Here is a 14,926-nt window from a genome sequence, read left to right on the forward strand (position 1 = left end):
CAGCCTTTTCATTTTGGCCTGTTATAGCGCCACCAGCAGGTCTAATTTAGCAAAACACATTTTTGGAACAAAATGCCTCAAATCATGAATGCAAGGTCTGATTGCCGTGAAAGGCCTAAGAATAAATGGCACCCTTTTCACATTGGCCTATTATAGCGCCACCAGGAGGCCACAATAACCTACCTAAACTGGCGGAGACCTGTGCTCCGAGGAGCACTTTTTCTAGTTATGATTTGATTTGGTCTTCATTTTATTATATTGTTTAAAATTATTATGTTATGTATAGGCTACGTATATACATCATGGTTTTCCTTTCTTTTCTGAGGGTAATTGATCAATGTCTGTGTGAACCCTGGGGTCTGGTGAGGGGGTTAAGAAGCGGCCTGGGTTGTTTTGCAACCACAGGACCACCAGGTCAGAGGGAGAGACTGTTACTATTGCTTGCAGGCAAACAGAGTACAAGAGTACTGAAAAGATACACTTTTTTTATTTGTTGAGGCTGGGACCTTGTGTGAACTGTTTCACACACTGTTTTAATATAATGTAATGTATCTTCCCCTCGAAAAGCTTTTAATAAAATTTAAATAAAAAGTTGGACACAAAAAAAACAAAAACAATAACACCCAGTTTACTTATCAGAGGGCCACTATAAGCTCCTTTTAGTATGAAGTATAAACCAGGGGTCTTCAACAGGGGGTCAGATGGAGCCTGGCTTGTTTCCATTGGGGTCCTTTGTACTCAATTCATAGAGACATAACAGACTGAGACAGATATACACTACAATGCAAAACATCATAGCAACAGTTTGAAAACAGAAAAGATCAAGTACAGAGCCAACGACTAAATATTGAGTGTTTGAAAGGTCTGAAAATACACATCAGCATGAATCCAACATGGAAGAGATAATAAGTTTAATCTGTAACACAATTGTATTCAATATGTAGTGGGGGTCCCTGCTTCATCTCTCTCTCAGCTAAGGGGGTCCTTGGACTGAAAAACGTTGAAGACCCCTCACCCCTGGTAGACCCCCGGTCTAAAATATATAGTGCTGTGCTGCAGGCGTCCCCCGACCACAGCCTCCTCCCTCAAGCCCCACCCCCAAATGAAGTACACACAGCCAGAAAGGAGAGATAAGTGTTTAAAAGTTTTGAGGCAGGACTGTGTTTATTCAGATGTTTGTTAAACAGCATCTCCGTCCACGGCTGTTTTTACAACAACGGAATGCTGTGATTGCCTTCTTAACACCGACAGAGGAACGAATACACGACACAAAAAACTTTCGCATCCAACTGTGAGAGCGACAGACAGCAACTTGAACCGTGTTAGACTGTAGGCTCTGCTTGGGACATTCTCTGAAGATCATTTGCATGGTACGTCAGATCTTCAAGTAAATCATCAAATATACATTGTTTGTTTTTTTTCCTTTCTTTTTTTAAAAACAAATACCCTGCATCACAAGGCTGTGTATATACTTGTTGCTTATGAATATCGTAATATATCTGACTTCTATCGCTATGTATGTCAAAAGGGAGTTCAACATCTGTCTAGTTTTATAGATCCGAGAAACTTGTAGAGTTCAGATCATTTCATATCCAGGAATCTGTTGTGACATCGTTATTATAACGTTTTTAGTTGCATATCATATTCATATCGGCTTGTTAAGGTTTATTATTTTAATTCCAGAAAATCTGGCACGTTTAGTGTTCATCAGTTACATTGGGAATTCTTGTTGTCAGTGGATAGAAAAGTGCGAGCCTGCCCTGCACGTCCTCCCTTGTTGTTGACTGTCCATCAGTGGTGTAAAGTAACAAGTTCATGTACTCAAGTACTGTACTTATAAGTACAATTTTGAGGTATTAAAAAAAAAACTTTCTTCAGTATTTATTCGGCTATTTTCAATACTGAAAATAGCCGATCTACAACTTACAAGCTCACAATGCATCACGATGCAAGCATTGTGAGCTTGTAGATCTGCTATTTTCAAAAGATTTTCATACATTTTCTACTTTTGAAATCTTGAAATGGGACATATTTAGCATAATGAGTAGTGTAGTACTTCTACTTTTGGTATAGCCTACTTTAAGTATATTTTGATGCCAATACTTTTGTACTTTTACTCAAGTAGATTCCGGACTTTTACTTGTAACAGAGCATTTCTACATGGCAGCAATTGGTACTTTATCTAAGTTAAAAATGTGAGTACGTTTTACCACCACTGATCATTTGCATTGGGAATTGTTATTGTCAGCGGATACTAGAAAAGTGCGAGCCTGCGTGCCCTGACTGCCCTCCCTTGTTGTTGACTGTCCTGTCCATGCTTCTGTTCTGTGACTGAGCGACCATCACTTCGTCCTGCAGTCTCAGATCGTAGATTTCAGTTAGAAAGACACCGCCTGCATGTGTTGGAATGCTTTGGGAGTCGCGGAAACATGATCAATTGAATTACATACAAGCTTATACAGACCAAATATGTTACAGGATACTGCTGTTGTGAATGAAAATGAAGCCAGCTGAATGACCATGAGGCAATTAGTAATTAATGAATAATTCACCATTCACTGCAGGTGACGACCTCCTCTCAAAATCCAAGACATTATATTGGTATAAAGCTCAGCCTCAGACAGATATACCTCGCTATTAATAATCAGCTGGGCCTTTTTTTGTAGTGGGCTGAGAAACTGATCAGTTTTTCCAATCTCTATACTGTACCCACCTTTTGTTTAGAGAATTGATTAGGAATGTACTGCGATATAATTTAATTGTAAGATTTTGAGTCATTATCATGAAGTAAATTGATTAAATGCATACTGTTCATGGGAAGTGTTGAACAAACAGCTATTGCTACAGCATAACTGGCAATTTCATCGTTTAACTTTTTATCACAATAGTTATTTTCTGGAAAGTGGAAATAATGTCAGTTATTATTTTGAAAGCTACAAACCATTATTTGCTATTTTCCAACAATCTGTAGAACATCATTCTAAATATTCAGATTGTCCCTTAGGCAGCCTTAATATGAGCACTATCTGATTTTCCTCTTGTTCTTGTCAAGTATTCAAAATGTATTCGCCTGTTTTTTCCAGGACTTATTCCTCAAAGCTAGTATTTCAAATGGGCCATTATATCACTAGCTGTTACACACGTGTAAATGTATGTAGAGGAACAGATAGGCAATCCAACACATCTGCACATTGGTCTGCATAAATCCTAGAACAAAATATCAATGTAAATAAGCCCACCCTTTTCCATTCCCCATAACTACCTGAATAAGAACATAACATTGTGATGCTTTGGAACAAGCAGACATGAGTTATTTTTTTCTACCTTTGTTCCCCTTTGTCATCATCATTATCATCATCTTCATCATAACCTTTATTTAAAAATTGGAAGTAAAATTGATGGGCAAGCCTTCATTTACAATGTAGCCGAGGTACTAGCTATAGCCTATTTTATTCTTCTTCACTGAGCTACACGGTGCGGATATCAATCTCAAGTGGAGACTAATAGGGCTGGGTGATATGGACAAAACCAAATATCATGATATTTATGACCATATACCTCAATATCAATTTTGTGGCAATACTATATATATTGTTTTCTTTCCAAAATAGCCTATCTACAAGCTCATTCTGCGATGCAACTCTTGATTGATTGATTGATTGATATCTTTATTGATCATGAAATAAACACATGTCACAGTAACATAATCAAAAGAATAACGCAACGTTTCCATTGCGGTCCATGGTGTGAGGTGTGTATGAAGTCATGTAGTGTGGTGCATGAATTTATAGAGTTCAGGATGTGCTAATGTGTCCATGGGCACTGGGCACATAATGTGCACAACATGATATGAGCTTGTAGATTCGCCATTTTTGCTATTTTGAAAAGCTTTGAAAGTATAAAACAGCGCTTAAGTGATTATACCATATTACGATATCCAACAGTCCGGACGATATCTAGTCTCATATCACCATATCGATATAATATTGATATATTTCCCAGCCCTAGTGGACACAGTGTAGGGGAGATACAGCAGATACGGCTATAGTGGGACTCAATCCTAGGCCAGTGCAGGAACAGGGCACATGTGCTTCTTCAGGTATAAAACTTAAACTTAAAAAACTATAAGGCAATGACGGGCACAGACGTGTCATGTACGTGTTCTAAAACATGTTTAGATGGGTTCACTCACTGACTCATCGTTAAGTCGGGAAAGTCACACAAGTTGAGGCTTTGCCTGAAACAATGCGTCATGACATGCATCAAGACTGTGTGTTCTGTCACTCAGCTCAGCTCTGTGCTGTTTGAAGGATAAAGGTGTATTGCTGTAGCTTATGTAAACTACATACTGTACATTACAGTAGGCTGCTTAAGTTGCTTTGACTCATAAGAGTAATACACACACACTATTAGCCCAAAGTTTGCATTTGAGGGTTGCGTTTAGGTTGTGCGTTTGTGGGAACAGACAGTTTTGTGTATAGCCTACTGTACATGCAAAAAGTTAAGCAAAGATAAAGTCAAGCATTCGCACAACTTGTTGTGGCTGCAACACGTTATGAGCTTGTAGATCAGCTATTTTCAGCGTGTGACCCCGTCATACGACGGAGCATACATTAAGTATTACTCAGGACATTGTGATGCAATATGCCTCTGGGTCCAAGACCGCTTATCTAGGATATTACTCTGTGATGGCACAGATGTAGCCTATTGTAATCAAGGCCTTTCACCTTAAAGTGACCAGTGACCACACGTCTACCTTAGACGACTGCATTGAGCTGAACAGACTCAGTGGTGGAGTAGCCTACTTTCTAGGGTCCAGGGTCTGCGTGTTGTGATGTATTTTCCAGATCGCTTTTCGAGCTAAATGGTTGCTCTGCTTAGGCGGTTAAGGTTGATGAAAAGTCACATGAGGTGATTCGACTGCTAAAGCAACAGAACCGGCGCGGGGCATCCGTTTGGGTGGAAACCCATATAATCAAGACCAGAACCGGGTCATGAGACTTTGGTCTCCAGGTCATGTTGCTGTGGCAACATTTAATGGAAACTGGAAAATCTATATTGGTTATTATTGTGTGCATTTATATCAGTTCTGTCCTCTGCCTTATATTATAACTGAACGCTGGTTTCCAATCTGTGGTGTTACAAATGGGTGATTGCACCTTATAGTTTGGGTGCAGATCTGAACTTTCCTTTGATGTGGCCTTTGGCTCACAGCAGAGAGCTCAACTCAGTTTACCTCCATTTAGTCCTGGGGTGGAGGTGGAGTGTATGGCGTGGGGTGGTGGTGGTGGTGGTGGTGGGGGGGGGGGCACAAATCAAACGAAGGGCATTGGCTCTCCTTGACTAGCTGGAAGTGTAATATTTGTCGTGATCCTCCAAAATGACTTCCCAGGCCCCTGCAGCTGCCAGAGAGTGAAAGACTCTTTTGTCCTGTGCAGCTGCTTGCGCTACAGAGTGATGCACCTTAGCGCTTTGTGCATCTTGCTTCCCATGCACCCTCTACGGTTCACCTCAAATGAGTCAGGTCTGCATAGGGCTCCATCTGTTCCTCCCACTCGCTCTGTGCTCATATGCTTGTCACAGAAGTCTCAACTCAGCATGCATGTTAATTGTTAACTGATAAGCATGAGCGATTGTCTTTTATACAGTAGCACCACCGGTCACTTGTTTCTCTTACTTTGTGCACATGCCTGTATTGTAGTTGGATTTATTTTTGTTTTCATAAAGGCATGGAAGCAAGCCAATATGGCAAGCAATCCCATTTTGCTGGGTAACATTTAACCACTTAAACCGGCACTCTGACCTGCACTCTGACTCTAAAACGTTCATGTCCTACTGGGGATTCTAACCCAGGCAGTGCCACTTTTCAGCCAGTAGTGGTCGTACTAGATCACAGGATCTAAAATTCTCAATAGAAGTGCAGAGAGACCAAATACAATGACAGCAGTTGTGTTAGTTATATTGTATCCACATATTCTACCATACAGATTCATGGTCAAAATAACTGTGTTACTTATGCCTTATTTTATACTTTACTTCCACGAAAATAGCCAATCTGCTATGTTCGCAATGTTTGGAATTGTTTTGAAGAATTTTACCTGTAATGACACCAAAATAGGGATGCCAGTTTGAAAAAGTGAATCTAATGAAATTGACTGTGGTGTAGTTTTCCAACTTCATAGATTTTGCCACCCACCTTTGAAAAACACTAGATAACCGAACAAGGTAGCTCATGTCACTATTTTAGAATGTTTAGTGGTGTTAATGCTTGTCAAACTCTATAATTACTGTGTTCTGAAAGACTTTGTGTCGTTTTGTGGTTTTGTACTACAGTTCTTAAACAACCTTTCATTTTGTGTAATCCTCATAATTTCCAGTAATGATGGGCATAGCCCATGATATGCTAGCTGTCAGGCAATGCACCAGTAAAAGACAAAACTGTGAATCCAAGAAGTCATGCTCAGGAATGACATGAGCATAGAAGATGTAGGTCCAGTTGATTACTAGTCAGCAGTCACTTTATGAAAGCAAATGACCTAGGCTCATTTATATTCTTGACTTTAAACGTCAATAATTGATCAATTTAGACCGTAAAGCTGCAATCTGAAATCTTCTGTATCTGTATGGTACAGTTACTATAATATAATATAAATAGCACATTTGCAGTGGTTGGAACTGGTCTGCCTCCATTTCCATTGAGAAATTTAGACCCTGGTAGTACTGCCTGAAGCGCAGGCAGTACTCGGTCCCCTGACCAAATGGGGAAGCCGGTTTATTGGCAGTGGTAAAAATTTGGTCTCTTATGCAGTACCTGATGTCCCGGCTTTTTAAATGCTGGGTAGGACATGAAAGCTATTGTAGTTTTAACAACTACAACTTCAGTGCATAGCTCCTTTGTGAGGAGCTTATGTTTGTTAATGAGCCACACCTTTGCTGTGAAGATTCCTGCATTTCTTTGCCAAATAACATCTACAAACTTTATTTATCTAAAACATCCACTTGAAAAATTAAATCTTCCGTATTTGACAAAAGGTTGAGACTGACTGTGGTTACTGTGGTGAGAACAGGAATGAACAGCCTTGATGATGTCATGTGACTCATGTCAGGATAAAACTTTAGATAATAGCTTACAGTAATAAATATTGACGTTTCTATCCATTTACAGAAAATGTAGACTTGGAGTCTGCATCTTGTCATTTGGTACACACAACATGTCACTGTGGAATGAATATTTAAAGCATTTGTTGTAAAAGCGGTCAGCAGAAAATTGCAGAGTATCTGTGGTCTCTTCTCCCCCTTTTCTTCACGTCTTTGCACCCTCCTGCAGTTCAGTCATCCCCCTCTAGGAGGCACTTCCAACTGAGATACGCTTCAATAATCCATTAAATCCATAACATCTGGTCTCGTTAGAAACAATTCTGTGCTCCAAATGTGGACAAGAACCACCAGAGTGATGAATACCATCTCAAAGTCAATTCACACTGTATTTTAAACTATTCAAGTCGATTTAATCTGCATTTAATTTGATCACGATTGTCGATCCTATACTTAACGACACGAACTCTAGCCTCAGTAATCTGGGGCGAACATTTGGCGGAAATAGCAGATCTATAAGCTCACAACGTGTCACGCTGCGATATGGTTGTGAGCTTGTAGATTGGCAGGGAAGAAAGTAGGGGGCCTAGTAGCCTATAGGCCCATGGGGGACTCAAAATATCGAATTTAATTGGTTTAAATAATCATTTAGCCCCATTTTCTTGTTCAACGTGGAGTTTTGGGGTGGGTAATGAGATAAAAGTAGACCCTCTATTTCAAAAGGCTTGTCATCCCTGGCTTGCAGAATGCATCTCTTCTCCCTGACATGGTGGTCAGTGTGGACCAGTCTGGTTAAGAGTTCAGCCAAGGCCATGGCGTTTAGCACGGTTGCACTAAGCTGCTTACTCAAGACCCCACCGGAGGACCCAGTATTTCCTGACATTCTTAATTAAAGTCTGTTAAATAACCCGTGTCAGGTTCAACAAGTGTTTCGCACCCAGCAAGCCAGCTCGCCATCCCATGCTCTCTCTGACCGGCGGTAGAACAGTATCACCCAGGGGTTAATTTTGCTGGGGGGGGGACGGGGGTCCATGCCTCTGCTTTTGATATCCCCCCTCTGGTTATTCGTTTTTATCACTGGTGGGATATGTTTTAGCCCTGTTTCTGCTCAGACTGAATTAAATATGCATTTCCTTTTGGGAAATGTAGACTAATATGTTTGATATTTATGTTTGATAATATCACAATGTAATTAGGCTAAATCAAATTGTAATAAAGAATAACCCTATTTGGGCAAATTTTGTTTTAAATGTGTTCAAATGTGTCACAAACTCAATCTACAAACTCACAACGCGTTGTGAGCTTGTAGATCGCATATTTTTACAATTAGTCGTAGAACTAAGTATAGAGGCTTAAAGCCTCACTATGTAACTTTTTTTAATGAATAAAATGTAATTTAGTCCAATCGGTTTGGTAGAGTTAGTATCCTATGTTAATACAATATAACTTTTGCAAATACAATTGGGGTGGTTGTATTTTGTCTCCCTGCTCTTCTATTGAGACATTTATATCGTGTCAGAGGTCATGTCTCACCTAGACACAGGATCTGACTCGAATTTTGACCTGATGGTCAAGATTCAATTCATCCCCCAAGCAAGCAGGCCGGCTCTATTAACTCAATGATAAAAATGTCAGCACATCAAAAGGAAACCGGGTTCAAACCCAGGGTAAAAGAGGAAAGTTACATAGTGCTACTTTAAGTGGTTATGAATATTTCCCCAATTCTCAAACCCTGCCACCGCCATCCACTGACTCTTCCTTGTTGTGATTCTCTTTGCAGCTGGCGCGTTGAGGCCGTAATCCGTATCCCCTGAGACTGCTTCATACGAAGGTGTCATTGTGAAAGCAAGGAGGAGGATAAAAAGACGATGGCCGGAACATGCAAACGTCCCTTGATACTTCTTGCCATGTGTTGCCTGGCATCAGCAGGTGAGTTCTTTTTCTGTATAAGCTCAGAGAATGGAGTGGCTCCATCATGTTTGCATGTTTTTGTTAGAATGTTTGTATATGCATCTAAGTGAGTGAAATGCTTTCCTGTATGAGTGGAACGGTATGTCATTTTTGTTGTGCAGGGATAAGCACACTCAAGTCTTCATAAGGCATCAAGGCCCACAGTGCAGAACACTCCCATGTCAGTTTTGCATTACAGGCCCCATCGTGGTGTTCTTAGTGTTGCCTGTTTTGTCAGGCAATCGCAAATTTCCCCATGCTATGGGATTTTCCGCTGTATCTCCCAGCATGTCTTTCTCCGCCCTAGACAGAGTATTGAGGAGGGGTTTGTGTGTGGGTGTGTGTGTGTTTGTGGGGGGGATTTGCATTAAGAAAGTGCTGACAGTTTCAATCTCACAGCGTGTCCACATGTATCTGCCAAATTGTTGAATATTTACACAACGGCAAAGACCCAATAATTTATTGATATTGGCAGGACAAACCGATCTGGGAGGGAGAAGAAAACGAAACTAAACAACTAAACAGCTATGAAGATGCATGCAGAAAACCTGTGGTTGATCTGAATCTGCAGTATATCACATTCATAAAGCATACCAGCTCTCATGGATAACTTTATTTACTCCAGGCATCCACTTCATCCCACAGTGCATAGCAAACCTGCATCATTCTTTGTTGTTTTAACCACTTAAGCCCTACAGTATATACTTCGTCATATGTCGTTGTTGAAAATATTCGACTAAAATGACATGCCAAAAATATGGATGCCAGGTTGAAAGTGGTTAAAGCGTGTGCTGTAATGACCTAGAAAAGACCAATTCTTTTATGTGAATATGAACTTCTGTCAGGAGTGCAAAAACTAAACATAGTTAATCTGGGGCACTGAGACCATCCTTCTTGTTATACAACTTCAAGTTGCCCTGTCAAACAATGTATAGCCGCTGTGTGCAAGGTGTGCTGGACCATGGGGTGTGTGAACCCTGCAGTCAATGGTGTAAACACAAGAAGGAGCTAAAGATGTATTATCTTATTTAGCCCATTTTGGTGGGCTTGTGTTTTCTCAAGGCCTCCAGTTTGATCGCCGCCTCTTAGCTATTATTCGAGTGATTATTTTTCTACTCTCTCTTTGGAGGTTCAAACCACACTAGAGAGAATTGTCGCTCACTATTTCAGAAACAATAGCAGTGTAGGTAGCATCTACTTTGGTTCAAATTGCATTTCTCCCACAATGCCTGGATCTCGAACACAATGAACTTTTGCACAAACATTTCCACTGAACTCTTCCTTATGGAAAAAGCCTGCCAGCATTGTTTTCTCCCCTAGGCCGGACGGCTGACCGCAGGAGACTATGTTTTCGGTCCTGTCCACCTGTGTGTCCGTCGGTCAGCTAATCTACTATTAGTATAATAATAATAATAATAATAATAATAATAATAATAATCACTATTAGGCGGATTGGTCTGAAACTTGGCACATACACACACTCCCAGTAGGCCAAGGAAGAACCTCTTTCCCAAATGTTTCAAATCAGCCTAATGGTGCCGCTATAACAGGGTGTTTCATGTTTTGGCCTATAACTCTTGAACTCTAGGTCGTACAATCAAAATATATTTTCCCTGGATTCCTTCGGTCATGAAACAACTACTGGTGCCCCGTGTGGCATCCTGATGCCCTCTGTACTGTGTCACCCACCGACTGCTCCTCTGGACAGACAGTTGGACAGTTCTACCTTGACCTGTTCCCCAGAGAGGGAAAAGCGCTTGGTCCTGCATATTGCTGCGAAGTGAAGCCTGGCTGTCTTCTGTCTGATGGGAGCAGACAGATATCTGTCACTGCCATAGTGACCCACTTCAGCAAACCCAAGGCCGATGCCCCTGCCCTACTGAAGCACAATGATTTGGTGACGTTCTTCCATGAGTTTGGTCATGCCATGCACTACCTCTGTGCTCAGGGTGACTACGCTAATGTCAGTGCATTCAAAGAGGAAATGGACTTCAGCGAGGTTCCGTCCACGTCTCCACGATGCTGGAGAACTGGACTTGGGAAAAGGAACAAGTGGAACAAGTGGAACATTGGACCCATAACCATTTGTACACTCTCACAGTTCAATTAATTCTGAGAATCAGTGGTTTAAGTTATTGTCCACTGATACCTTTTTAAGGTTGGAGAATATCACCTCATTTACATGTGGTGTTTACAAACCTCCTTGGTTACCACAGCAGTGGCATGCAGCATCACCGTGGCATCTTTCACCTCCCTCTCTGTCTCTGTACTCTGTCGTCTATGCCACATCATTTTGCAGCATCTGTGTAAACAGCCACATCTGCCTCTAAACTTGTCAGGAGTTCTTACGTAATGTTTAGATTTGTCTGCGATGAGTCTTCGCTCATCGTAATGCGATCCAGGATCGAGGCCTCACCATAACTCTTAGAAGTCACACAAGAAGCACCTTGACTTCCACCTTTCCAAGTGTCTGCTCTAATGCTTTCCTCTCCTTTTAGTGTTTGGGCTTTTTTTGGTGTGTGGCTCTATTGCCATTTTCCATATGCCTCTCCCCACCTTGCCAAATCCTCTGCTTTCTGAAGGATATATTATGGTCGTTTTATTTCTTATTTTTTTGTGCAGACTTCAGGTTTCGCAATGAAATAAAGCCATGTGAGGGAGCCGTGCCAGATATTAATTTGAGGCACTTGCCAAAAACAGCTCCGACAGGATGCTGGTTGTACTGGAGGCACAACGCTGAGCTGGTGGTTTGCTGAAGGCTGAAACACACACACGCACACGAACACACGCACACGCACGCGCACACGCACGCGCACGCGCAGTCGTGCACACGCACACGCACACGCACACGCACACGCACACGCACACGCACACACACACACACACACACACACACACACGCATTGAGCGCAGAGACACTTTCCCTCCCTGCCATGTATTTCCATATAGTTTGTATTATCCTGCTGTGGCTCGATGGAGGAGAACACAATTGGTGAGGATCTCTCTTTAGTCGTTAGAGCGGGAGTGCCAAATGCACAGATACTGCAAACACAGACAGTGATCTCCCTCTTTTTCAAAGTCCAACCATACGCAGGGCGATCGTGTCGAGTTTTTTCTTGAAAATCAGTTATTTTTGGCGAGTGACACTGTCGTAAAATGAAGTATACATTTGGCTTAAAGATGCTTATCTTTCCTGTACAGCGCTTTTTTTTGCTTTTTTTAATGTACCTTTAGTGGAAAACTCCACAACTCTGTACAATATATTGCTCACTGGTGCTTCAATGTGCCAAAAAAGCAGTCGTTAATGCTTTCAACCACAGTTGAGCGAAAAGTTGGACTCTCATTGCTATCCGCAGGCCTGCCTTTCAGGCAGTGAGGGACTGCCAAAAACCCTGTTGTGCAACTGCTGTAACCCGAGAGGAGAGAGGAGGAGAGAGGCAGACGTAGCAGTGGATCGGGCCAGTCCAAAAAGACACACTCCACACACGTACAGCATGCCAAGGTCCTCCCAGCGCGTTAAACCCAGATGTTGCCGCGTGATTCATGCGCGGAGTCAGAGCGGCACGGCACAGAGGCCGCGCGCTGCTGCTAGGGAGAGTGGTAGAGATGTTTACATAGCAACGGGAGTCCCGTGTGTCTCTAATTACAGATCTGCCCTCCCCCATGGCGAGCCCTTTATCTCAACAATCCCAGCGAGGAGAAGAGCGAGGAACCCAATGCCCTGCGTTGGTTTATAATTGAGCCGATGGTTACTCCGCTTTATTATCTGTGGTTAATGAAAGGCAATCTACATGTTGGCTTTGTGGGTTGATTTGGGATTTCTTAAAAGTGTGAGGTTTTGGCTTGTGGTCAATTTAACCAATTTCTCATTCTGACACAGACAGACAGACAGACAGACAGACAGACAGACAGACAGACAGACAGACAGACAGACAGACAGACAGACAGACAGACAGACAGTCAGTCAGTCAGTCAGTCAGTCAGTCAGTCAGTCAGTCTCTCACTCACTCACTCACTCACTCACTCACTCACTCACTCACTCACTCACTCACTCACTCACTCACTCACACACACGCACTCACACACGCACACACACAAAGGCGGAGTGGATGGATCTACTGCATGGGACCTGTGGTCTCTGTAGATAAACAAGTCACATCACACGTACGCTTAGTACCTCCCCAGCCTTGCAATAAGAGCGCACATATACATACGTCCCCTCCCTCTCCCTCCATAGTTCCAGTAAGCAGCCATGTAAATAATTTCAGCCAGAGCCCGTAATGGGAGACAGCTGGGGTGATCCTGCATTTTCCATTGTGTTTCACTGGCTTTATGAAAAAAAAAGTAAAACGCACACTGCTGGAGCTGGGAGAGTTAGCGTAAGAGAGTAATGTGGAGTGTGACTTCATTGAAGAAATAGAGAACCACAATAAATGAGTTCAACTCCCACTATCCCTGATAAGAACTTGGATTTCCTGTTTGGGAGAGATGCTTGATGAGTTGTCTGTCTTGTGCAATCAACAAGCAATACCCCTTTATAGTGGAGCCGTGCGACGCGTGACTGCGAAGCTATTGTAATAATGAAGCTGTCTGTTTGTCTGTGTAGGTATATGTAGCCTACTGTGTCACTCTATCCAATGTGCCCAGTGTCCACCAGAGGGGGATAAAAATGGCAAATCAAACAATGCTTAACTATGCACACCTCTATGTTATATCGGTCACAACATCTGTAATCTGTGGTATAGGACTCGATATAGTCATCAGACCCAAAACTCTGCCATCGGTCGGGTTCTATTAGAGATGCCTATTTTTTTTAGTTTTTCCAAGTAGATCCTAATTTTAACATCTGTTACCTACAGAACTGAAGAGGCGATAACTTGTGAGTGTGTAACTCTAAGCCTGCCTGGTGATGGTATTATCTGTGAAAGCAGTCTTAGCGTAGGACGCCAGCTGAAGGCTACCAGGTGGTGTCTTTCGTCAGACCAAACCCTCTCGGGGCCTCACCTCCACCCCCACCATCCCCCCTCAGATAAGTTGTGCTGAAAGACTGTGTCCCGATGTCGGAACATTTCTTTGGAAAATAGTGGCATGCTTCCAATGACACTAGGCCGTCCTTGTGCAATAAATAAGATAATACTTTTTTGCCTGAGTAGCTCACACACACGCACACACGCACACACACACACACACACACACACACACACACACACACACACACACACACACACACACACACACACACACACACACACACACACACACACACACACACACACACACACACTCAAGCGCACACAACATTTATTTTTAGACATGCAAACTTGTCTTGTCAAAAGTTGATTAAGAGATAAGCCTCGTGTTTAACCACTTAAGTCTTTGTCGTGCGAGCGCATAATAGCAATAATAGCAGATCTACCAGCTCAAAATGCATCGATCCATTGTGAGCTGCTTGTAGATCTGCTATCTGCTATTTCTGCTATGATTGCCTTTTTTGTTATCTATCTATAAATGCACGGAATCTGTGTGTGCTTTGCGTATTAGGCCTACTTGAGGACTTTCCGACCGATCAACTTAAAACTTGGTATGAGTATCACAGAGAACACGAGGGTGGGTTGTGCCATTTGGGAAGTCGGTTGGATCAGCGGTTGTCTAGAAGCAAAAATCCAAGTATCTCTGAGTCTGTCTGTCTGTCTTTCTGGGTCCCTTTTATGCTCATACTGTACATGGAGATCCCTGATGTCATCGATGTGACATGTGCTGATGGCAGACTGGCCTTCGAGTACTATGATAATGGGCACTGCAAAAAGTACTCTGACAATGGGTACTCTGACGGGTGCAACGGGTATTGCGTAACCGGAGGGGCATGCGTTCCCAACAGGAA

General features: G+C 42.3%; 1 protein-coding gene across 1 annotated transcript in view; it reads left to right on the forward strand.

Moving 5' to 3' along the window:
• Positions 1–1,113: 1,113 nt before the first annotated feature.
• tgfbr3 (transforming growth factor, beta receptor III) overlaps positions 1,114–14,926 on the forward strand; it is an 81,739-nt gene continuing 67,926 nt past the window's right edge. The window contains exons 1-2 of the mRNA XM_080431518.1: positions 1,114–1,370; positions 8,876–9,024. Of these exons, the coding sequence (XP_080287644.1) occupies positions 8,964–9,024 (61 nt within the window). The 5' untranslated portion in view covers positions 1,114–1,370; positions 8,876–8,963. The remainder of the gene's footprint in view (positions 1,371–8,875; positions 9,025–14,926) is intronic.

The sequence above is a fragment of the Gymnoscopelus braueri genome (genome assembly GCF_963280865.1).
Source record: "Gymnoscopelus braueri genome assembly, chromosome: 6".
Taxonomy (NCBI): Eukaryota; Metazoa; Chordata; class Actinopteri; order Myctophiformes; family Myctophidae; genus Gymnoscopelus; species Gymnoscopelus braueri.